General features: G+C 54.7%; 2 protein-coding genes across 16 annotated transcripts in view; one reads left to right on the top strand and one right to left on the bottom strand.

The window, feature by feature from the left end:
- Positions 1 to 25160, top strand: part of NOS1AP (nitric oxide synthase 1 adaptor protein) — a 175263-nt gene that overhangs the window by 133108 nt on the left and 16995 nt on the right. For 11 of the 15 annotated variants that reach the window (XM_073356236.1, XM_073356232.1, XM_073356231.1 and 8 more), the window contains 2 exons: positions 2258 to 2423; positions 3644 to 3793. In XM_073356236.1, coding sequence (XP_073212337.1) covers positions 2258 to 2423; positions 3644 to 3793 — 316 coding nt within the window. Of the gene's footprint in view, positions 1 to 2257; positions 2424 to 3643; positions 8606 to 25160 lie in introns of those variants that run through there. The other 4 variants (XM_073356243.1, XM_073356242.1, XM_073356241.1 and 1 more) reach the window with 2 other exon arrangements.
- SPATA46 (spermatogenesis associated 46) lies at positions 17253 to 20203 on the bottom strand. Its single transcript, XM_073358065.1, has 2 exons — positions 20098 to 20203; positions 17253 to 17776 (listed from the first exon to the last, which is right to left on the bottom strand). Exons 1-2 carry the CDS (start codon positions 20201 to 20203, stop codon positions 17253 to 17255), a joined length of 630 nt encoding a protein of 209 aa, XP_073214166.1.

Genomic DNA, 25160 nt, shown 5'->3' with positions numbered 1-25160 from the left:
GCATGTGCGCAGGGGGCCATGTGGAGGGGCTGGTGTGCTGGGAGGAGTGGGGTGGAAATGGACACGGGCGAATAAGCCAGAAGTGGCAGAGCCCTGGAGGCAAAGCCAAGTTGCTCGGCCTAGATGCAGGAAGGGAGGAGCAGGCAGAGGAGGGGGTCTGAAACTGGGTGGAGATGGAGGGAGGGTAGCTGTGTTCTGAACGTCTGGAGTGACAAGTAGCCATTGGGTTATGGTGATGCAGGCGGGCCTCGGTGTGGGCCTGGACAAGGGGATAGGTCTGATTTTAGCCAGGGCTGAGGGGTGGAAGTCAGGTATCACAGGAGGAAAGAGCCCAGGGTCACCCCGGGTGGGGGAAGGGAATTCATGAGGGACAGTCCGCGGGGAGGGAGAGGGCCTGGCAGATCCAGATGGGCCACGGCACCGGTCAGTTTGAGGGGAGGCAGCTAGGAAGAGAAGTCAGGGAGACAGCGAGTGCTGTGGGATTGAAGGAAGGAGTAGAGCTGTCCCCCATACGCACTCTGCCAGGGCCATCGGGGAACCCACAGACATCCTTCCCCACACCACATGCCCTGCCCCTGGCCCAGCTGCCCCTGCAGTGACTCACACATAGCGCTCCGGGAACCTCACTGTGCTGCAAGCCAATCCCCTGTGCTATGGGTAGGGGCAGGCAGCACAACAGGCCCCAGCACTGCTGGCCCCACGGTGTGGAGGCACACAATGGGACGCCACACCCCAGGGGCCAGAGGGGCACACAGCCTAGCCTGGCCCAGCCAGCCTACTAGGACTGACAGTCAGGGGCTGGCTGGCTAATGTGTGCAGAGTGTACTGACCCTACTGTCTAGGTCTCACACCTGATGAGTGCTGAGGGCTTGTTTGCTCTGTGTGGTGCGTGGGCCAGTGAAATATCATGGGTATCAACTGTCCTTGTCTCCTGGGCAGGGGCCCGGCCCAGCTACGACCCTCATTCAGAACAGCGCAGCTCAGCAGGAATGTAAATGCAGCCAGGAATTGTCCAGACTGCCATGGCTTGGGCTGGGCTGGGCAGGGCTCTTCTGGAGCAGGGCCCCACATTCTCCGATGCTCAGGGTTGGCCGTGGACCTAGAGGTCAGGGCACGCTGCTGCAGGGGGGAATCAGCTTCAGGTCTCAGTGGGATGGTCTGCACTGCATTTAAACCCCCACAGCCGGCCCGTGCCAGCTGACACGGGTTGCAGGGCCAGGCTAAGGGGCTGTTTGCATTGTAGACATCTGGACTGGGGCTGAAGTCTGGACTCTAGGACCCTGCAAGGTGAGAGGATGCAAGATCCCAGCATCTACCTTGCAAATGGCCGGTGCCTAACTGCAGTGTGGGGACACCCAGAGAAACTTGTTTCACTGGCAGCTCCAGGGAGCCATGGTTAGGAGAGTCTGTCTCAAGATGAGCTAGCCTAGCCCTCGCCTGCAGCTGAACGGCCTTTGAAAACCATGGGGCTGCCCCTTTGTGTGGGGACAGGCAGCTGTCCCACTGGGAACTTCCAGCTCCCCTGCTCCTGACAGCACGCCTTGGTGCCTGCAGCTTTGAACTACAATTCCACCACTGCCAGCAGGTGCCAGTGCTCCTGCTTCCCCTGCCCAGTCTCAGCACAGCCTCTGTGGGAGTTCTTTCTGCTTGGGCCAGACAGATCTGTCCCATGGCTAGGCACCCTGGTATGAAGCAGAAGGGACTCCATGCTGGATGCAGTGTGGACGGGGGACAGATGCTAGCATGCTCCCTGTCCCATGCTGCCCTGTGGCTGCAGGGTCCCTGTGAGACTGGAATGGGGAATGGACTTACCAGCACTCTGGGCAAAGTCTGGAAGGGCTTTGTGGGTCCAGGACTTCTGCAGACTGGTATAAATCTCTCCCTCCTTCTCCTGCTTGCTGTCCTAGAGCAGAGCAACTGGCGACATCCCCAGCCCAGAGTGACAGCTCCCAACACTGGGATGGCTCCCGGGGGAGAGTCTCTCTGAGCTGGACCTGAGCTCCCGCTCTGCCAACAGCCACCACTGTGCCTGGCTGAGAGAACAGGTGGCTAAGGGGAGTGGGCATCTGACTGGCGGCACTGCAGGCTGGGGCTACGGGCGGGCTTGCTCTAGCAGCCAGCTGGGGGCGCGGGCGGGATGCATGAATCTCACTCCAGCAGCAGGCTGGAACTCCAGGCTTGGACCCCCGGCTCGGCACAGGCAGCCTGTCCTGGCACGCACACACCCACTCGCTGTGTCTCCACGTCTCTCCGACAGGTTCACTTGCTGAAGGACCAGCTGGCTGCAGAGGCAGCAGCTCGGCTGGAGGCCCAGGCGCGTGTGCACCAGCTCTTGCTGCAGAACAAGGACATGCTCCAGCACATCTCGCTGCTGGTCAGGCAGGTGCAGGAGCTGGAGCTGAAGCTGTCAGGAAGCAACACCAGTAAGAGCTCCTTCCCCAGCCTTGCTGCGGCCCCCAGCCAGTACAGGGACCCAGGAGCACAGCATGGAGGTGCTTGTTGCTGAGCTCCGTGCTGATTCACCAGGGCACAAGGGACTTCCCATCCCTCCCCGTTCTGCCCCGCTCCGGCGGTGTGCCCGTGCCATGGTCCCCAGCACTCCCTGGAGAGGGGATCCCCGTGAATGCCAGTGGGAGGGGGTCACCGCAGAGTGTGCATGGCACAGCCCATGGCCAGGGTGGGTGTGCCATGCACACACATCAGCCCAGTTCCCAGGGGTCAGTGCCCCGACTCACTGCCTGACTCAGGCCTGCAGTGACCACATCCCCTTGTGGGGTGGGGGGGTGACCCACGGCAGCTAGACAGCCCCACCCCTTTGCACCCCAGGGTTTGTGGCATGCAAGAGACTGCCCCATGTCTCCTGGTCCCAGCGCCAGGATGCCCAGGGAGAGAGAATTTATAATGGGCACCCTGCGGGGAGAGTCCCTGCGTGTACTTTCCTCAGCTGTGCGGGGGCAGCTGTGGGCGCAGGGGCTGGGTGTTATTGGGGCAGGGTCATGTCAGGGGTGAGGGGGTATTTCTGTGTGGTGGGTGTGCGGCATCTGGGTGTTACCAGGATCATGTGCACATGTCAGAGGTGTGGGGGAGGATGTTTGTGTGTGGTGGGCATGCGGGGGATGGGTGTTATTGGGGCAGGGCCGTGTGCACATGATGGGAGTGTATGGGGGTGTTTGTGTGTGGTGGGGATGTGGGGGCTAGGTGTTTTCAGGGCCGTGTGCATATGTCAGGGGTGCAGGGGCAGTTCACGGTGGGTGTGTGGAGGCTGGATGTATGGGGCAGCGCCGTGTGCACGTCAAGGCTATGGTTGTGTATGGTGGGCGTACAGGGGTTGGGTGTTATTGGGGCAGGGCCGTGCACACGTCATGGCTATGGGGTTGTGTGTGTGCAGGTGTTGGGGGGGGTGTTATCTTTGGGGGCTGTCCATGCTTTTCCCTGTTGCTGTTTGTTCAGCTAGATCCTCACCTACCCCTCCACCCTCCATCAGCTTCAGCTCCCCATGTGAACAGCACTGATCAGGGTGGGCTCTTGGCCATGGGTTGAGATCTAGAGCAGGCCTGTGTGCCTGGTGGCTGTCTGCCAGCCTGTGTGAGGGGTCAGTGATGCCCTAGGCCGTTCCCGCTCTGACTGCCCTCCTCTCTTCCAGTAGGTTCCCAGGACAGTCTGCTGGAGATCACTTACCGCTGCAATGCCATGCCAGTGCTGTGCGACTCCATCACCCCGAAGCCTGAGGACCTACACCTGCCGCTGCTGGGCCCTGGCCTTGACTCCACCCATGCCCTGGGCAGCCCCATAGGTAGGAGTGACTGCTTGGTGAAGCTGGAATACTTCCGCTTCCCGCCGGGCACCACGTCACCGTCAGAGCCGCTCCTGGGCAGCCTGGAGCTCATCAAGTTCCGCGAGTCGGGCATCGCCTCGGAGTACGAGTCCAACACGGACGAGAGCGAGGAGCACGACTCGTGGGCCCAGGAGGAGCCACTGCGTCTGCTCAACGTGCGGCACAAGCAGGGCCTGGGGGACAGCCTGGATGATGAGATCGCTGTGTAGGAGGGTGGCTGTCTCCAGACCAAGACAGGGAGGAGACAGTCTTGGGGAGGGAAGCAGCTGCTGGAGGCCAGTGCTCAGTTCAGGGCTTTAGGCCAGGGTAGGCAGTAAAAGTTCCCTCTCCGCCCCTGTGGCAGGACAAAGCCAGGGCTGTGCTCCCTGCAGCCCACGCCATCCCAGCAGGCTCTCAGAGCTGTCAGGGCACGCCCTGGCCTTGCTGTGAGAGAGGAGGAGACTGAGTGTGCACAGGCAGGTATCCCTCTGCTAGAACAGTCAGCGAGCAGTCCCACCCACCCAGCCAGCCACAGAGCGGGTACAGACACATACCCTCCTTCGATGTGCAGTCACTTTCGCAAGACCCTCACCGCGCTGCCCCAAGGCTCTGCCAGCCTGGCACAGCTTCTGCTCTGATCAGACTCCATAGGCTATGGCCAGCAATGTGTGGCTGTAAGTCCATGGCATGGCTTTGTCCTCTGTAATGGAACTGGGGATATTTTCATTAGCCATAAAATCTATAACCCTTTTCTGAATCCTACCAAGTTCTTGGCCCTATAACATCCTGTGGCAAGTAGTTCCACAGGCTCACTGTCCATTTCCCTTGGTCAGCGTTAGATTCATTGCCTTTCCTCATCAGTGTACCTCCCCTGGTTCTCACTGGGACGGCATTCCCACCTCTTTTCTTATCCTATTCAGTCTTTGACATGGCCCTGTCATGTCCCCTCCTGTTCATCCCCTCTCCAAACAGAGCAGAGTCAGGGGGATGGTCACAGGAGCTCAGTGTAGGGGTAATCACCTCTGCTCCCAGTGGAGTCGAGCTATAGATTTCAGTGAGAGGCCACCCAGTACTTGAAACTCCCCATCCTCAGATGGAGCCTCTTGGCATTGTGGGCACTTGCCTCTGGGGCCCCTTTGATTCCTGGGGGCCAGACCTGATCTCTCTATTGCAGGTCAGGGAATGCCCCCTGTCTGTATAACAGATCCTAGCTCTCTGAGCTCCCCACGCAGCCGGTGGCAGCGGAGCATGTCCCAGCCGTACTGTATTCATGCCCACACCCCCCTGGGAGGCCAGGCAAAGCTATTGCCCACTGTACTGATGGGCACTGAGGCACAGAGCCCAAGTCTGTGCTGTACAGGGAATTGAACCCGAGTCTCCCAGGCAGGTGCCAGCCTTGCTCTCCATGGTACCGGTTTTGGAGTTGGTCTCCCTTCCAGTCTTGTGCAGCTGTTCTGCACACTGCTGAGTGATGAACTGGGATACTCGCTGTTCCAGTCATGCCCGGGTCGAACCTGAGCCATTCAGGTCCATCTCAGCCCCCCGTGTATTTTAAAGAAGCCTTATTGAGGGCGCAGGAACAAGCCATCGCAAAGTGCAGAAAGAATAGCAAATATGGCAGGCAACCAGCATGGCTTAACAGTGAAATCTTCGGTGAGCTTAAACTCAAAAAGGAAGCTTACAAGAAATGGAAACTTGGACAGATGACTAGGCAAGAGTATAAAAATATTGCTAGAGCTTTCAGGGGTGTAATCAGGAAGGCCAAGGCACAGTTGGAGTTGCAGCTAGCAAGGGATGTGAAGGGTAACCAGAAGGGTTTCTACAGGTATGTTAGCAACAAGAAGAAGGTCAGGGAAAGTGTGGGACCCTTACTGAATGGGGGAGGCAACATAGTGACAGATGATGTGGAAAAAGCTGAAGTACTCAATGCTTTTTTTGCCTCGGTTTTCACAGACGAGGTCAGCTCCCAGACTGCCACACTGGGCAACACAGCATGGGGAGTAGGTGAGCGGCTCTCAGTAGTGAAAGAACAAGTTAAGGACTATTTAGAAAAGCTGGACGTGCACAAGTCCATGGGTCCAGATCTAATACATCCAAGGGTGCTGAAGGAATTGGCTGATGTGATTGCAGAGCCATTGGTCATTATCTTTGAAAATTTGTGGCAATTGGGGGAGGTCCTGGACAGTTGGAAAAAGGCAAATATAGTGCCCATATTTTAAAAAAGGAAAAAAGAGAACCTGGGGAACTACAGAGCAGTCAGCCTCACTTCAGTCCCTGGCAAAATCATGGGGCAGGTCCTCAAAGAATCCATTTTGAAGCACTTGGAGGAGATGAAGGTGATCAGGAACAGTCAACATGGATTCATGAAAGGCAAGTCATGCCTGACCAACCTGATTGCCTTCTATGATAAGATAACTGGCTCTGTGGTGGATGTGATATATCTTGACTTTAGCAAAGCTTTTGTTATGGTCTCCCACAGTATTCTTGCCAGCAAGTCAAAAAAGTATGGATTGGATGAATGGACTATAAGGTAGTTAGAAAACAGGCTAGATTGTCGGGCTCAACTGGTAGTGATCAATGGCTTGATGTCTAGTTGACAGCCGGTATCAGGCGGAGTGCCCCAGGGGTCAGTCCTGGGGCTGGTTTTGTTCACCATCTTTATTAATTATCTGGATGATGGGATTAATTGCACCCTCAGCAAGTTCGCAGATGACACTAACCTGCGGGGAGAGGTAGATACTCTGGAGGGTAGGGATAGAGTCCAGAGTGACCTAGACAAATTAGAGGATTGGGACAAAAGAAATCTGATGAGGTTCAAAAAGGACAAATGCAGAGTTCTGCACTTAGGAAGGAAGAATCCCATGCACTGCTACAGGCTGGGGACCAACTGGCTAAGCAACAGTTCTACAGAAAAGGACCTGGGGATTACAGTGGACAAGAAGCTGGTTATGAGTCAGCAGTATGCCCTTGTTGCCAAGGCCAATGGCATATTGGGCTGCATTAGTAGGAGCATTGCCAACAGATCGAGGGAAGTGATTATTCCCCTCTATTTGGCACTGGTGAGGCCACATCTGGAGTATTGCATCCAGTTTTGGTCCCCACACTATAGAAGGGATGTTGAGAAATTGGAGAGAGTCCAGTGCAGGGCAACGAAAATGATTAGTGGGCTGGGGCGCGTGATTTACGAGGAGAGGCTGAGGGAAGTGGGGTTATTTAGTCTGCTGAAGAGAAGAGTGAGGGGGGATTTGATAGCAGCCTTCAACTACCTGAAGGGGTTTTCCAAAGAGGATGGAGCTAGGCTGTTCTCAGTGGTGGCAGATGACAGAACAAGGAACAATGGTCTCAAGTTGCAGTGGGGGAGGTCTAGGTTGGATATTAGGAAACATGTTTCACTAAGAGGGTGGTGAAGCACTGGAATGGGTTACCTAGGGAGGTGGTGGAATTTTCATCCTTAGAGGTTTTTAAGGCCAGGCTTGACAAACCCTGGCTGGGATGATTTAGTTGGGGTTGGTCCTGCTTTGAGCAGGGGATTGGACTAGATGGTCTCTTGAGGTCTCTTCCAACCCTAATCTTCTATCATTCTGTGAATCACAGATCAGGCATTACCATGCACTTGTTGAGACATTTTCCCCTGCCGTCACACCAGCCATTCTCACTCGAATAGGGCTTGTTGGCCTTCCTAGTCTTGACTAACCTCGGTATTGTGTCATCTTCCAGCACACTTTCTTTGTCCTCAACTCTCTAGGGGTGTGCAGCGAGAGCAGGGTGGAAGCAGGAGATCCCGGCAGCAGAGCAGCTCCGCATCACTGGCTTCTTCATATTTTCTTTTTCCTTAAGTAAATCCAGGGAAATGAAATGCCAAAGCTGATGTTAATGCAGTGATGAAGTCAGGAAATTCCACAAGTTCAGGGAGCCAAACTCTTCAGTGGCGTGTACCCCACACTCTCCTGGCAGGCCAAAGTCTCAGGGCTTGCTTCACGTTTTGGGCAGATTGGCTGCACTGGCTCCCTAGCAGATAGGCCCCACTTCCTCCTGTTTGCTTTCAAGCTGTCTGGTAAGTTCTCCAGGCTGTGCAGCCTGGCTGGGTCAATGGTGTGGAGAAGGCTGTACTGATGGGCCTTGCTGTCATGGGAGTGGTTGCTTGCTGTCCCCATGGGGCTGCGTTAACATTTGATTGGAGGGGCAGAGCAGATTCCCAGGGAAAAGGCTTTGCTCGGAGGGCGCAAAGGCTGAATGTGCCTGTCAGTAACTCAGTAAAGCTTGGCGATCTCAGAAAGCAGATGGGAGCTAGTTCATTAGGATGGATTGTCTAGCTGTAGCACCCAGGGCCCAGGACAGGATCGGGCCCTGTTGTGGCTGCACTGGCTATGCCCTGAAGAGGTGGCAGACTGAAAAGACAGGAAGTTGACAAAAGCAGGAAGAACAGGGCTCCAAAGGGTTGCATGAGGGGCTCCGGCAGTGCCCTACCCACAGATCTGACCCCTCTCTGGGGCTTGGAGTTACCTCCAGTCGCTGCCTGCTCTCAGCTTTCCCCTGACGATTCGCTGTGATGCCATTAGCCCTGACACTAGGGCAGGGCCATGTGCAAACTTCCCTGCTGGGCCTCCTGACCGTCCCCGGAGTCCTGCGAGCCTTTGGGGTTCAGAGCTGGCTGGGGAGCAGCTTCTCTCTGGAGCCACTAGTAGGGAGAGCGCAGTGAGCAGGGAACCTGGGTCCGTCTGCGGGAGGGTGAGGGGTGAGTTCATGGGGCAGTAGCAGGTGGGTTCCAGGTGTGTGTGGCGGTGACGCGGAAAGTGTGTGTGGGGGGGGGGGGTGAGTGCAGGGGTGCTGGCCATGGAGAGAGCTGTGGAGTGGGGGGGTGAGGGCAGGGCTGGAGGACTGGAATGGAGACAGGACAGGAACCTTAGACTGGCTGGGGAGATTCTACGGGCTCAGAGCAGAGACGTGCTAGAGCAGGAAAGCAGGGCTCCAGAAGAGCAGCACAGTGATGGGAAGCAAAGGCTGCTGCATCCTTTCCCCTCCTGGTCCCAGCTTGCCCTGCCTCACCCCCTCTGGGCCCCAGGCATTGCCTGCTGGGCCCCCCTCTCCTGGCTGCCTCTGCAGAAAGCCCAGCCTGGACATCCACATCAGCTATGCTTGTTCTGTCTGAATTACCTGGCACGTGCAGTGCGAAACTCAGAGCCTGCAACCCCAGGGCAAGGCCACCATGTCCCCAGCACTCTGGGTTCATTTACGACGCTCTCAAGGGCAGTTGTGAACAGTTCACGCCGCTCCCGAGGACTGACACGTCACCATAACACTGTCGATTAGCTCACCCACTAGCTGCTGGCTGGAGGGGCCTTCGGCTAAGGGCCATTCTCCCCATCTCTGTGCCCGACACATGCTGTGTCTTACAGCCAGCAGTCGGAGCTGCACTGATGCGTGGAAGCCAGGAAAGGCACCAGTCATGATAAGGTTTCTTGAGGATGGTTCTGGTTCCACTGGAGTGGATCTAACTGGCCTTTTAGACTCATATCAACACCAGGACAAATGGGGCCAAAATCTCTGAAGATTCTGCCTCCCAGTGGTCAAGAAAAAATCTGTGATAAATCGTGAAGGTTTCTGCAGTCTGGTCAGCTGCCCGCATTCAGAACTCAGGAGGCAGGCTCCAGAGACCATGAGATTGGCTTTCAAAAATAACTAGGGCTCTTTTTCTTTGCTTTCTGATTTCTGAGCCTTTAGGGGGCACTTGGATCCTGTTTTCAGGCTTTTCTCCACAACTGCGAGGGCTAAAAGCTTGCTTTTTTTTGTAAAGGAAAGCTAAGGTTCTCGCGTCATCACATGCCTCCAAGATCTGGAGCTTTATGACTCAGATTATGCGAGCTGACAACTCTGTTTGTGCACACAAATGCACTTGCAAATGTGGATTTTTGTTTATGCAAAACGATGCCCTTGCAAGTGCAGATTTTTGTAACTGAAAGGGGATACACTTGTGTGCATGCAAATAAATGTGCTCTTAGCCACTGTGAAGGCAGTTTGGGATAACCTTTGGGAATGTGGCCCTGAGATCTTTGGAATGCTCACTCGCCTGAGGGAGTATTTTGAAAACCAGTTTCCTGATTACAATAATTAGTTGGCTTTTGTATACCCAATTTCTGTGCATTATTTTGATTTTGAATGATGACTTGAACATGCAGGTGATTGAAGTCTGTGGGGGCGTAAGGGGCCCTCTCCTAAATTGGCTTCTAAATAAGTTACAGATGGTCATGAAATTCCAGTCGTGCCCTTGCACGCCCAGTGCTGCCGTGCCCCAGTACTGTGAGCTGCCCCCTTGCCTCATATCACAAGCTGGGACGCTCAGTGTTTGAGCTAACCCAATGCAGGAGGAAACCAGCCAGAGCGCCAGGGAGGATGCCAGGCCAGGCCAGGCCTGGGCCAGGTTGACAGACCCTGTTGACAGAGCCCTACACGTGTGAGGGAGCTGTTCCCCGCCTCCTCCCCTCCTGCATCCTAGTGAAAAGCTGTTACATCATACCACTGTCTCCACCAATCAGGTCTGGGACCCTGCTGACCAACAGCCTGTCCCAGTGATGTCCCGCCAGAGTGCCCACAGTGGGATGGCTGTCCCGGGGCCCCAGGCTGGAAGGTGACCTCTGCCTGAGACATCCCTCCAGCCCTGACACTCCCATGTGACCTGCGGCTCTCCCTTCCTGTTCCTGAGGCTGTTGGTCGCAGGACCAGGAGTCAGGACAGGCACTGACATTCCCTCTGCTCCCCTGAGGACATGGGGGCTGGGGAATGGATTCTTCCTCTCTCTTCCCCTCTGCTCCCACTGCTCCTCTGATCTCTCTTCCTTTTCGCCTGCACCTTCTGCCTGCTCCTCCTGAGTCCACCCCCAGCACCACCTGCCACAGGCACCGTCTGGTGGCACCTTTGGGGAACGCTAACGGGCAGGGCCCCTGGCAGTGAGAGCCACTATCTCTGGCACAGGGGGTGTAGAAGCCACTGAGATCTGGCCTGTGAGCTGCTGTTCTGTGGGGTCAGCGCAGTGAGGAGCACAGGGCTGATGGGCCCCCCAGCAGGTGGGGGCTGCAATCCACACTAACTGCAGTGCAGGCACGGGGGGGGGGGGCCTGAACCACAGTCGTCAGCTGGTGTCTGGAGCTGGGGGCAGCCATAGGTGGGAGGGGTGTTTAGCTGATGTCTGTGTGTTGAGCTGCAGCGAGGTGTCCAGGAGCGCCCTGGCTGGGGCTTATTTGACCCACTGGATGGAGGGCGAGGTGGTGGCAATGGCTGTGTCTTCCCACCAATGTCCCCTCCTCTCACCAGGGCTGGGATTGGACCAGGTGCTGTCATTCAGACAGGCAGGGTAGTGGAGAGGAGGGCCTCCTGGCCAGATGGGCTTCTGAGGTACTGTGAAGCTGCAATGCCTGGCGTGGTCCCGCTCAGAGCTCAGCTGGGCTGTTGGGCTGCCGGGCAAGAGGCAGGGGTTGGGTGGGTTGAGCTTGCACCCATCCCCTGCAGGCCTGGAAGGGGCAGGTGGGCACTGGCAGAGGGGGTGGGAGGTTGGCCAGGCAGCACTTCAGGTGGGAGGGGATGGGGACACCAACAGCCTGGCTAGGCCTGATGCATGGATAGGAGATAGGATGCGGAGCTGGTTGCAGCTGGGAAAGGGAAGAAGAGAGAGATGAGAGTGCAGGGGGATAAGGGTAAGAATGGCAGCGGGAGCTGAGGGGACTCCCTGGGACCTTTGGAGGGGCTAGAGAGGGGACTTGGCATGTGAGAGAGTTAATGCAGCAAGGCCTGTGGGGGGTGGGGTGGGCTGGAGAATGAGCAGCATTACCAGATGCAATAGGCAGGAGTCAGGGTCTGGCTGGCTGACACATGAGGGAGGGGCAGAGAGCAGGGCAGCGGGAGGGAGGGAGGGAGGAAGGAAGGAAGGACCTTATTGTGAGGCTCTCACCCTCCCTTTTGCTTGTGGCAGGATCAGTCCTGTTCCCCTCTCCTCCCCTTGCCCCAGGCCTCTGCTCCCTAGCTCAGACCTGCTCTGCACAGCACAGGTAGGAGCAGGAACAGCCAACCCGGAGGGAGCAGGCGTCCTAGTGAGAGACCCATGCCCCTGGGAGTCACTCTTGGAGCCATGGCACTGGGACACCCCCACAGGGACTAGGTGCCTGCAGGCAGCTGGCTCACTTGGCCTGCTTCCAACTCATCCTTTTTCTCATCACTCTTGTCTGCTTCCTCTCAGGATGGGGGTAGGGACAGGGTGGCTGCTGTTGGTTCTGAGAGCTGCCCCTTCTCTTGAGGGCCACCTTTGAACGTGGTGTGAAGCAATGTGAAGGGGCATTGCTGGAAGGCTCCAGTGTGCATCTCATAGGCGTCCCAGGGCTGGGCTGCAACTCTTTCCTGCATCGTGCTGGGCCCTGGAACTGGACAGCTGTAAATTCTCCTCCTCCAAACTCCATGCTGCCTAGGAACCTCCTCTCCAGCCTCACACTGTGGTGGTGGGTCTTGGCTGAGGATCAAGATAGATCTATTTTTTTGTCCTTTCCTTTCCTACAACTGTTGTGTTACTAACTGTGTATTCAGTCGATCTGGAAAGCCAGCCTGTCAATGTAAGTGCACTTAACCCCTGGATGGTGGTGTTTATCTATTGGCTTTTGCTAAATAAATCTTTCTATTTCTCAAGGCTTTCTGTCGTCTCTTCTTTCTCTCTCTGTCTCTGGATCACTCCTTCCACCTCCCAAACTTCGGGGCCCAAAGCAGGGAAACCAGTTATACCCCAGCGGCCATCCCTCTTGGGAACGGACCTTTCCAGCAGGGGGCTGGAGCAATATGTGTAATGGGGGTGCTGAGAGCTATTGAACCAAATAGAAAAGGAGTACTTATGGCTCCTTAGAGACTAACCAATTTATTTGAGCATAAGCTTTCGTGAGCTACAGCTCACTTCACTGTAGCTCACGAAAGCTTATGCTCAAATAAATTGGTTAGTCTCTAAGGTGCCACAAGTACTCCTTTTCTTTTTGCGAATACAGACTAACATGGCTGTTACTCTGAAACCTGAACCAAATTGTAAACCCTGTATCTGATGGAAACCACTTTAAGCCAGGGGGCAAGGCAGCACCCCTAGTTCTAGCCCCTATGCTTTCCAGGCAGTGAAATGTGTCCCCACAGAGCAGCAAAAGGTAATTGGACCCAGTCCCTGGGGCACTGCCAAACACACACAGCTGCTTGTCAGAGGTGGGTCTCGGTACAGATTCCGCCCCAGACACAGGCCCCTCCCATACTGCTGGTGATGACAGCCTTCCACCCTGCTTCAGTTATAATGCATTGGAATGGGTCTCTTTGAGGCAGGAACTGTGGGGGCCCCGATATCACTCAGGATTTGTGCAGCACCCAGCACAATGTGGGCCCTGATCTCCATTAGGGTCTATGCAGCTCCCAGCATAATTGGGGCCCTGATCTCGGTCAGGGTCTGTGCAGCACCCAGCACAGTGGGGGCCTCATCTTGGTCAGGATTGGTGCAACACCCAGAACAATAGGACCCGCTCTCATCTGGAGTCTCTGCGCAGTACGGGAATACACATAGTCAAGTACAGTAATGATGAAACACTTGTAGGATCCCCCTTCCTTGCCCCAGGGAAGCAATTTCTGTCTGTCCCCTCTTCTGCTTGCTACTGACATCAGCTGCTGTTGGGCTCTGGGAGAGAGAGCCTTCTTGCCCTCCTGCCTGGCATGGCCCCACTGCCATTGTTCCAGGGCCTAGGTCACAGAAGGGAGGGCTGGATCCTTATTCAGACACGTCTCCCAGCAGACTCTGGGGAGAGCAGGCTTGGCCCAGTGCCTTCAGCCACTGGCGATATGAAGAGCCCAGCCTGCTGACCAGGCACTGACCTGTTTGAGAGGAGTAAGGGGCAGCGTCCCAGCATGGTGAGCGGAGAACAGGCAGCATCCCAACATGATGCCCTCATCTTTGCTGAGAGAGAGCTGAGTTTAGATTGCCATGAGTACTGCTCTGCACTGGCATGGGCCCATTGGGCCAGGCATAGTCCGACAGCACACTGGGCTCCGTGCTGACCCTTGTGCAGGCTGGTGCTCATGCTGTCCGTTCAGTGGCGTGACCCACACATCCCCCTCTGTGCCAATCGCAGAGGCTGGGAGCCTGCCAGAGACCCAGCTGGGGAGCTGCAGCTGCTCATGAAAGGTTAATGTTGTGCCAATATTTAAAAAGGATAAATGGGGTAACTCGGGTCATTATAGGCCTGTCAGTCTGACATAGACCTTGGGTAAGATAATGGAGTCGTTGATATGGGACTCAATTAATAACGGAGGGTCATTTAATTAATGCCAGTCAGCATGGGTGTATGGAAAATAGATGATGTCAAATTAGCTTTATCATTCTTGGATGAGATGACAAGTCTGGTTGATGAAGGTAATAGTGTTGATATAAGAGATTTAGACTTCTGTGAGGTGTCTTGGAACTGCACAAAATTGTGGTTAAAAAACTACAAAGATATAAAATGAACATGTTCAATGCTGGCTAACTGATGGGTCTCAAAATGTAACTAAACAGGGAATCATCACTGATCAGGGGTGTTTCTAGTGGTGTCTTGCAGGGATCAGTTCTTGGCCCTAAACTATTTAACATTTTCATTAGTGATCTGGAAGCAAACATAAAATCATCACTGGGAGGGGCAGGGTGGTAAATAGTGAAGAGGATGGGTCACGGGTAAAGAGCAATCTGGATCACTTCATAACCAGGGCGCAAGCAAACAATCTGCATTTTAATATAGCTAAATGTGTACATCTGGGAACAAAGCATGCAGGCCATACTTACAGGCTGGGGGACTCTAACCTTGGTAGTAGGGACTCTGAAAAAGATTTGGGAGTCAGGATGGATAATCAGCTGCACATGAACTCCCAGTGTGATGCTGTGGCAAAAAAGACTAATGTGATCCTGGGATGCAGAAACAGGGGAATCTTGCGTGTGAGTAGAGAGATTATTGTACCTCTTTATCTGGCACTGCTGCGACCTCTGCTGGAATCCTGTGTACCGGTCTGGTGCCCACAGTTCATGAAGGATGTTAAGAAGTTGGTAAGGGTTCAGAGAAGAGCCCCGAGACTGACTGAAGGATTAGAAAACCTGCCTTATAGTGATCAACTCAAGGAGCTCAATCTATTTAGCTTAACCAAGAGTGGTTAAGGGGTGACTTTCTCACAGTCTATAAGTCTCAACATGGGGAGCAAATGTTTGTTAATGGGCTCTTCAGTCTGGCAGAGGAAGGGGCAACACGACCAAATGGCTAGAAGCTAAAACTAGATACATTCAGACTGGGAGTAAGTGAGAGTTATTAACCACTGGAGCAACTTACTAGGGGCCATGGGAGATTCTCCATCCCTGGCCATTTTTAAATCAAGACTGGGTGTTTTTCTAACAGATCTTCTCTGGGAATTATTGTGGGCTGGTCTCTGGCCTGTGTCCTACAGGTCAGACTAGAAGATCACAACAGTCCTGTCTTGCCTTGGGGTCTATAGATCTGTGCTTTTAGCCCTGGGGGTGCCCTGTTTAGTCCCAGGGGGGCGGGCTGGCCAGAATGGTGGCCATCACCCCAGCAGAGCTCCCCAATCAGTGCTGAGGGCCTGCCGAGCTGCTCGTTGTCACTGTTCAGCCAGGGCCGCTGCCATTCAGTCCTACACAGCACCTGGCTGGTGTCTAGAGTGATACAGAACAGGACCCTTCTAAGCATTTACTGCCCTCACATGGGTGACTGCAAACCACGATGGCTGAGGAGCTAACCTCAGCAAATGGGAGATCCAGCTGGGACCTCCCATTGCGTTCACTTCATGCCCTGCCTTTGTTACCAGAGCGCCGTACCTGGTGGATGGGAATATACTGCTACTGCTTGTCTGTATGTCTCATAGCCAGCCCTCCAGTACCATCTTGCCTGTCCCCAAGCCAGATCCCCCAGTTCCCAGCACAGGGCAACCTTGGTTCTGGAGAACAACCTCTCCCTTGGCCTGTAAAACGACGCGGAAAAGGACAACTTCTTATAAAACAATGAATTTTTTGTTTCCAACGCCAAAGTGGGAGTGCACTGTGGAAAGGCACCAGGCCATCTTCTCCCTGCTCCCCGCTGGCCTAGACATCTCAGACAGGGAGTGGGCTTTAGAGCCACCCCAGTCATCAGTTACTGGGAATCCAGATTGCAGGAGTGAGGAATGAAAGCAGCAGCCTCCCTCGGGCTCCCCGTGCATCTCAGACCCACACCCTTCCCAGGGCTCCCCAGCTCTCCCTGGAAAGCCAGGCCAGTCTGAGACTGGGCAGCAGCTGGGACAGTGCACGGAGAGGCTGCTGTCTGAAGCCCTTGCAGGATCTGGCCTCACCCCTCTGCTCTCTGAACCAACCTGTGTCTCCCCCTCCCCCCCCCCCCCCCGCAGCGACCCACCCGCCAGCGGATCCCAGCATAGCTTGTATAACATTTTGACCCTTCCTTTCAACTAGCCTGGCGTTGCCCGCCCTCGCTTGTTCAGGGGACCTCTCGGGGAAGGCTCTTTTCTCTCATGTTTGGGAAGCAGCCCAGACTTTGGCTAAAGACGTCCATTCCCTCGCATTCGATGTAAGGGTCCTTTGAAGTCTCTGCCTGGTTTTCGGAAATGCCCCTCCCACACTGGGCTAGTTCTGGGGGGACACGCTTCCCTCAAACAGGTCCCGTGGGATCGGTCGCCAGCACGCAGCGGCTCAGCTGTTGGCACTTCCGGCCCGGGCTGCTGGGTGATAGCGAAGGCTGGTGAGAGTGGTTTCTCTCCCAGGGTGTCTGGAACGAGCAGCCCCAAGAAGCAGGCACCTGAGCTGTCGAGAAATGGCTTTCCGGAACCGCTCCTGAAGGGATGTTGGCTGGGGGATATGTGGGGATCTATGCCTGGACTCTGATCAGCGCAGAGTGACAGGGGAACAGGCCTTTTCACCTTAACAAAACTAGGTGCAGACAGATCCCTTGGAGCGGGGCCTGGGGTGCTGGCTCTGTGTCAGGGTGTGCAGGACTCACTGTGCTAGAGTGGGGGCCTGCTGGGAGGGTGGGTGGAGGGCTGCGGGGCCATGGAGGGGCTCACCCTTAGGGGCTCATGGAGGGGCTCAGGGGGGAGGGCCAGGGGCCCATGGCAGGCTGACTAGGGGCTCACTCCTTAGGGGTCCCACAGCTGGGGAGGGGAGGCTGTGATCCAGCAGGGAGAGGCGGGGGTTCACCCAGTCACATTCCAGGAGGAGGGCCGGGGCTTGTGTATCCCTGTAGGGTAGCGCCTGCCGGGCCCTGTTTAGCCCACGGTGGCCCCTGCCACAGGGTTCTCTGCAGAGTAATGTTGGCTGGTCCTAATAATCTGCTTTATTCAGGTTCTGCTGTAGGGAGCGTAGAGCGCTGGCTGCCCCCAGGCGGCACAGGCTGGGGGCTGTGCATCCACTGGGTCACTTGGGCGTTTTGCAGCTGCTGAAGGCCGGCCGGTTGTTGGGCTGGGCCACGCGCTCCTTCTCCCACAGCACTTTGAGCCTGTGGTAATACACCTGGCAGCTAAAGCCCTCCTTGAAGCCACACTTGACGTGGGTCTTGAGTGAGTGCAGGGTGGGGAAGACGCGGCAGCAGGCCACGCACTTGTAGCCGTTCTGCGGTGCCGGCTGCCACTTGGAGGCCATGAGGATATCCCGGGACGTGATGCAGTCCCTGGCCTCCACGCCGGGGCTGGCTCTCCTGGTGCCCTCGGTGGGGCGAGCCTTCTCCAGGGAGCAGGAGGAGGAGCAGATGCTCTCTGGGAGCTCGTCGGGCTGGCCAGTGTCCCTGGCGCTGGTCACCAGCATGTCCGGGAAGCTGCAGGCCTCCCGCTGGCTGGCCTTGTCCATGCACATGAAGTAGCTGTAGGGGGAGAACCAGGGCCGGTAGATGGTGCAGTTGCGCCCCAGGGGCTCGCTGCTCTGGCCGTCGCTGGGGACACAGGCTGCCAAGAGAAGAGGCTGGGATGAGCCCCTGGCCCAGTGGAGGGCTGGCTGTGGGGAGCAAGGCCATGGTCTGGGTTCACCTTGCCCACCCCCTTGCCAGTTTCCCTCCCCTTTGGGCACCGCTTGGGTCGGTGTTCACCCGGGAAGGGAGATCTCCAGTGGGGGCCTCAGGCCCTTTCCCCTCCTCATCTGAAGGCACCTGGGGAGCACCCGCCTTGCCAGCTTATTGGCACTGGCCTGGTGCTCTGTCCTGATGCTCCTGACCCGCCTGCCCCACCCCCAATCACAGGGCTCCTGCTGGGCCAGACAGTATGGACATGGGCTGGCAGCCATGTCTGTCACACATGGGTAAGGCTGCGAGTCTGTCATGGAGGTTGCAGAAGTCATGGATTCCATGACTCTCTGCGACCTCCGAGGGCCTGGGCAGCGGCTGATGCGGCTGGCCCCAGGGTCCGCCCGAGTAGCGACCAGTGCGGCTGGCCCCAAGTACAGCCCAGAGAACGGCCACTGTGCCTGGCCCCAGGATTGCCCAGAGCAGCAGCACCCTGGGACCCCCAGCTAAGATTTAGTCAGATATTTATAGTAAAGGTCATGGACAGGTCACGGGCTGTGAATTTTTGTTTACTGCCCATGACCTATCCAGGACTTTACTAAAAATACCGGTGACTAAATTGTAGCCTTATACGTGGGAACTGGCAGCATCTCCTGGGGTTTTCTCTGTGCATCCCAGGAATGAGCATCACCTGCAGTTCCTCCGACACCCCCACATGCTCAGAACCCAGAGGGGGACAGGCACAGGTGCTCAGAGAGCACAGATAGATACACAGACAGTGGCTGTCTGAGTTTGAACGCACACAGAAGGCCCCCACCACATGCTGCTGTTGTGCTGTGCCAGGGGGTGCTGGATGGGCACAGGGGGCATTGCTTGTCCTGGGCTGGGCCCCTTCGGGATAGATGTTTTGGAAATTCCTGTGTTACAAATACACAGAGAAAAGCCAGTGAACCAAAGGGGCACCAAGTGTGTGTCTTGGGGGGGCAGAGAGGCCCCAAACAAAGGGGTAGCATGGGTCATGGCAGCAGAGAGGGGACCCTATGGTGCCAACAACTGCTCTGGGCTTGTCTCCAGCAGTCAGTTCCCTTCCCAGAGAGCCACACTGGTGCTCTCCGGGATGGGAAGCTGGGTCAGTGTGATACAAAGAGCCCCTTTCTGTCCCCAAGGGAAACGCACATCTTGTGCCTCTGCTCCTGCCCCACTGTGTCTTTGTGCCCCCAGTCATCCCCTGCTCGGCTCTACTTCGGTGAGCACTGTATGGAGCCTCTGTAGTGTAATGGAAGAGATGGCTGGGCCTGTGTGGGGCTCAGTGTTTGTGGCCCCAGGGCTGGGGAGCAGGGGGTGCCGTGTGGTGCAGGCCTTCTCAGGAAGTGGTCAGACCTTTCCTCTCCCTGCATGTGCCACGGGCAGGGCAGGGGCAGAGCTGTCCAGCTGCAGGTCCTGGCCATTCACCCGCTGGGGGGCTTAAAGGGCAGCGCTGATGCCGAGCAATGGTGGCACATGACAGGCATCAAGGCCTGGCTCAGGCACAAGCCTGCGGTGAGTCAGAAAAGCATATGAGCGAGGGGGGTTCTGTGGATGAATAGCTACTGCCCTGGCCTGAGGTCCTGCACGAGGCATCTGGGCACATGAATGACAGGCCCATGCATTTTCCCTTGCCCCTGTTTTACAGCTGGGGAAATGAGGCCCAGAGCAGGGTGGTGCCTTGCCCAAGGTCACCTGCCAATGCCTAGCTCTGCTGGAAGTAGTTCACTGGTTTCCTGACTTCCTGGACCTGGCCTGGTTGGCTGTGTTTTGCCTAGGAAAGGTGGCATGTGTGACCCAAGGCGGGGATCAGAGCTGGCTCATCTCCCGGCCTCTGCTGCTGACTCACTGTAGGACCTTGCCCAACTCACTTAGGCCACAATTTTCAAGAGAGGCTTCTGGTTTTGAATGGCCAGTTTGGGACAGCTGGCCCCTGATTCCAGAATTGCTGGGGACCCACAGCTCACATCTCAGTGAGTGCTGTGAGCGCTCAGACCCACTGCAAAATCAGTCCCCAGGGCTCTAACAATGAGTACCCAAAATCAGAGCACACTTTGGAAAACATCAGCATCTGTGTGCTTCAGTTTCCCCACCTTCATATCCCTCCTCCACCTCATGGGCTGTCCTGGAATGCTGCTGGTAAAGTGCCCTGGGGCAGATGGTGAGGATGCTGGAGAAGTGCAATGTCGTTCTGTTCCATGCCATGCGAGATCTGGCTGCGGGCTCTCACTGTGGCCCCATTACCTGGCAGACTGGGTGTGCTCCTGGGGGATGGCAGCTCACGTACGCTCTTCATGGCACAGCTGGGCAGACGAGGCCCTGAGATCGTCAGCAGGGAGAAGTTCTCCATTCCCTCTTGAGACGGGAGCAGAGTTTCTGGGGTTCTGGACAGCCTCTGGCTGGATTGCCCAGGGGCTTGGCTTTGTGACATCACCAGCTGACCTCACAGTCACCAGGTGGGTCCCCCAGCTCCAGGGAGGGATCAGTGTGGCTCTGGAGGAAAGGAGCGGGGAGCATCTGGCCTGGGTGTTTGAATGGGTTTAAAGAGGTTTTGTAGCAGCTGTTCTTGGGACTTGGCTCTCAGTAAGTTTTGGGGCCTTTGATAGTGCGTACAGCTGCCTAGCAAGGACCACGCCACAGCCCTGAGGTATCAGTGACTGCATCTGGAGATGGGCAGAGACAGGCACATTCCAGTCTCATGGTATACACATTGACTGCATCCAAAGTACTCGCGTTCACTCTGCCCCATGCACCCAGCACTCCCGCACATGTACAGCTACTTGCCATTAGTTCCTGCAGCCCCTTTCATCTTGGACCATTTGTTAGCACTCAAGCACTTGGATTATCCTGGAGCAACTCTCTTCAAAGCCACCTGCTGGCCTCCGGTGCAGGACCCTCCGGCTTCACACACCTGATTGTAAAGAGGTATTTGAAAGGGCTCTTGCTTGTTTTCCCAGCTGCTTGTGAGTCCCCCCAACCCCTCTTGGTTTAAATCTAACCCTCAGGAAGCTGAGGGAGGCTCTGTTTGCACAATGGGGAGAGTGCTTGAATTGTCTGTCTCTAAAGACTGCAGCCAAGAGTTTCAAAAATGGGGGCCCAAAGCTAGGTTGTTATGTCCCTATGTAGGCACCTGGCTAAGCAGCCAGATTTGCACAAGTGCTGCACCCACCAAAGGCTGACTTGAGACCCCCTGGTTGTGCAAAGCTGGCTCTGCCCCCTGGGTGGCCATGGTATCAGCCTGGAGAGTTAAGGAGATGCGAGCCGTGATGATGAGGCCCCCCACGTGGTGGTCCATGGCGATGGGTGTCCTTCCCCCACACTCTGCCATTCTGACTTTAACCATCTGTTTTTTCCCCAGCCCAAGCACGTACCCAGAGCAAGCTACATTGCACCATCTATAGGTTAAAAAAGCTGGCATCTGTTATCTAGTTAGGACTAAACCTATTTACAGATCACCTAGGGCATTTGTGCCATGTAGAGAGAGCTGCAGGGAGAGAGTTGGTCTCCGCTCAGCAGTTGTCTAAGTGGACCAGATTCCACTAGGAACTTACAGGTATGGGTCACAAGCCAAAGGGCTTCAGACACCTTGGACCAGGTCCAAAGCTGCTTCTGTAGCATGTCTCAGAAACACCAGTCTCTGGGCATTGCTACGCTGCAATTAGACACCCATGGCTGAGATCTGCCTGGAGTGCAAGTCAGACTTTTATGCAGCGTTGCTCTCAGCTTCACAGCTAGATCTGCTTCCAGGAGGAGAACACTGGTGCCATCCTATTCCTTATTCATAGAATGGCCAGGTGAGGTACATGCCAGCTACAGCAGGCCTTTGAATAGCTTGCCCCTTTAGAAGGGCAGGGTTCCCTTCCCCAGCACTCATTGCTGCAAGCTGTCCTCACACACTCCCCTGGCAAGTGCAACACCATGTGCTTTATTGACAGTGTGCCATAACAAGTGCTTCTGCCCTGTGAGGCTTTTACACTTTCCCCAGAGAGAGAGGGGAGAGCTCATCTCCCTCAGATCCTGGGCTTCTCTGGCCCTTTCTTCCAGCAGCTCTTCCTGCCTCTCTTTTAACTGTTTCCAGCTGACAAACTGAATCACCAGCTAATTAGCTAATCACATAACAACATAAGAATGACCATACTGGGTCAGACCATACTGGGTCTAGCCCAGTATCCTATCTTCTGACAGTGGCGGGTGCCAGGTGCTTCAAAGGGAAGTGAAGAGAAGAGGGCAATGATTGAGTGTTGTCCAGTCCCAGTTTCTGGCAGTCAGAGGTTTAGGGACACCCAGAGCATGTCCCCCTGACCAATAGCTATTGATGGAGCTATCCTCCATGAACTTATCTCATTCTCTTTTTAACCCTGTTATAGTTTTGGCCTTTACAACATCCCCTGGCAAGAAGTTCCACAGGTTGACCATGCGTTGTGTGAAGAAGTACTTCTTTATGTTTGTTTTAAACCTGCTGCCTGTTAATTTCATCAGGTGACTCCTGTTTCAGATGCTATTGAAGGGATAAATAACACTTCCTTATTCACCTTCTCCACACCAGTCATGATTTTATACACCTCTGTCATATCCCCCTAGTCATCTCTTTCCTAAGCTGAACAGTCCCAATCTCCCTCTTGAGATGGAAGCCGTTCCATACCCCTAATCATGTTTGTTGTCCTTCTCTGTACCTTTCTCAATTCCAATATATCTTTTCTGAGGTGGGGTGACCAGAACTGCATGCAGGTACATTCAAGGTACAGGTGTACTAGGGATTTATATAGTGACATTATGATATTTCCTGTCTTATTATCCATCCCTTTCCTAATATTCCTAACATTCTGTTATTTTGGCTGCTGCTGCACATTGATACTCCTAGGGAAATTCTGCACCACTGCAGCGCAGCAGAAAAATGCCTCCGCCTACCCACCCGCCTCCTGCAGCTTTTCTTTGCTTCCTTGCAGAAAATGGTTTCTGTGGGGAAGCAAAGAGAAGCTGCACCAGTGCTCGCTCACTGCTCCCCGCAGGTCTGTTTGGATCTGTGCAGCCAGGGGGAGAGGTAAATCACTGGAGGGAAAGGGGGGTCTGGGGATGCCCTGGCCACCCAGGGACATTAGTCCCAGCTGGGTGGAGGGGAGATGGAGTTCCTCTTCCCCCTTCCCTGCACATAGCAGCCAAAACTGGGTCAGATCAAGCCCCAGAAACTTCCCCTGGCTGCAGGAAGCTCTGCACCTCAGTGGGGGTCTGGGGGGGGCGGGGTTCCAGGTGCGGGGGTTGACGCTCAGTGGAGGGGTTGGGTGCAGGGGGGTTGGATGGACGGGGGAGCAGCTCCCTGTACAGTGACTCCCTCCCCTCACGCACACACCCAGAACCCTCTCACACCAAGTCCCCCTGCATCAGGAGCCCCCCGTGCCCAGAATCTCCCCTTCAAGCCCCCCAAACCTCTACTCCACTGAGCCTCACCCCCTACTACAGGAGCCCCCCACACCTGTACTCCCACCCCACTGATCCCCAACTAACTGCACCCTGTCCCCCCGAACCTAACAAGCCCCACTCCCCCCACTGAGCCCTAACCACCTTCACCTGGGCTTGCCTATAGAGTTCCATTCCCCATGCACCCAGAACCATGTACTGAGCCCCTGTTCATCCAGATTCCCCCCTGTATCCAGACCTCCCACCGAGCTGCCCACACCCAGAGTGCGCCACACAGAACCCTAGTACTCTTGAGGGAATTCTATGCCAAAAAATTAAAACATTTAAAATTCTGCAAAGTTCTGTATATTTTAATTGTCAAAATAACACAGAAACACAATAACAATATAATCACACCATTTTCAATTATTTTGGTAATAATAGTTGTCAGCAAATTGAAAATGGTGTGATTATATTGTGTTATTCTGACAAAATACGCAGAATTTTGCAGAATTTTTAAATATTGTGCACAGAATTTTTAATTTTTTGGTGCAGAATTCCCTCAGGAGTAACATTGAGCAGATGTTTCCAAAGAATTATCCGCCACTCCGAGACTTTTCTTGAGTGATAACAGCTAATTTAGAATCCATCATTGTGTATGTATAATTGGGATTATGTTTTGCAATATTCATTACTTTGCACTTATGAACTTTGAATTTCATCTGCCATTTTGTTGCCAAGTCACCCAGTTTTGTGAGATCCCTTCATAACTCTTTGCAGTCCGCTGTGGACTGAACTATCTTGAGTAATTTTGTATTGTCTGCAAACTTCGCCACCTCACTGTTCACTCCCTTTTCCAGATCATTTATGAACAGCACAGGTCCCAGTACAGACCCCTGGGGGACCCTGCTATTTACCTCTCTCCTTTCTGTAAAGTGAACATTTATTTCTACTCTTTGTTTCCTGTCTTTAAGCAATTACTGATCCATGAGAAGACCTTCCCACTTATCCCATGACCTCTTACCATTGTCAGTTCTTGGCTGTGTTGTGTTCTATCTGTGTGCTGCACCAGCTCTGTGAGGTAGCTGGCCTAGCAGACCTTGATCAAACTGCCCAAGAAGACCACAGACTCAGTTCGGTAGCAAAGGCACTTGGCCAGATTAATTGTCAACAAAGCACAGCCTAGTGTCTGGCAGACTCTACAGGGCCACTAACACGCCTGTGCCCATCACAATGGACTCGGCTCAGTGAGTGGCTGAACCTTCCTCTCCCACCTCGGCCAGACAACCCCCTCAACGACCCCTCTTTTATACAGTGATACAAACCAGTGACATATTGGCCCTCTGACGTGGCTAGTTATCATTTACCTTGTACCTGTTGGTTCGATCAAAACATCTCTCTCCATCACACTGTCATCCTGACCTTATCTTTAGGAGGGGTCAGTGCATCCCTGTTATCTTCAGGGAGTATGTTTATACCATACTAGGTATCGGGATGTTCTGGCACCATCCTTCTGGAATGTGTTTATATGCACCCTCTGTACCTAGCACTTCTTCTCAGTTTTTGCAATACTAAGTTTTTGCCAAGTTCATGTATCGGATAGTGAACCTTCAAGCAGGCATGTCTTGTAACAGGGTCTGGTTTTTGCTCATAGCCTGACTCTTGCTAACATTGCTTTATAGTATCAGGGCCTGACTTTAATTCAGGCCTTAGGCCTCATACCAGGCCCTTTATACCAGGTCTCATGTCTCAGGCTCTCTCTTTCTACTGCATTTACTTTGCTTAAAAGCCTTTGTGAGGGACCTTGTCAAAGGCTTTCTGAAAGTCTGAGTTCACTAGATCCACTGGATCATCCTTGTCCATGTGTTTGTTGACCTCCTCAAAGAATTCTAGTAGATTGGTGAGGCATGATT

This window comes from Lepidochelys kempii, chromosome 8 (assembly GCF_965140265.1).
Source record: "Lepidochelys kempii isolate rLepKem1 chromosome 8, rLepKem1.hap2, whole genome shotgun sequence".
Taxonomy (NCBI): Eukaryota; Metazoa; Chordata; order Testudines; family Cheloniidae; genus Lepidochelys; species Lepidochelys kempii.
This window is presented reverse-complemented; position numbering and strand designations above follow the sequence as displayed.

Coding starts and splice junctions, on each gene's coding strand:
- SPATA46 (XM_073358065.1), bottom strand. CDS start 20,203: ATGGAGAACTTCTCCCTGCTGACGATCTCAGGGCCTCGTCTGCCCAGC. Junction 17,777..20,097: donor GAGCACACCCAGTCTGCCAG/GTAATGGGGCCA, acceptor TTCTCTTGGCAG/CCTGTGTCCCCAGCGACGGC.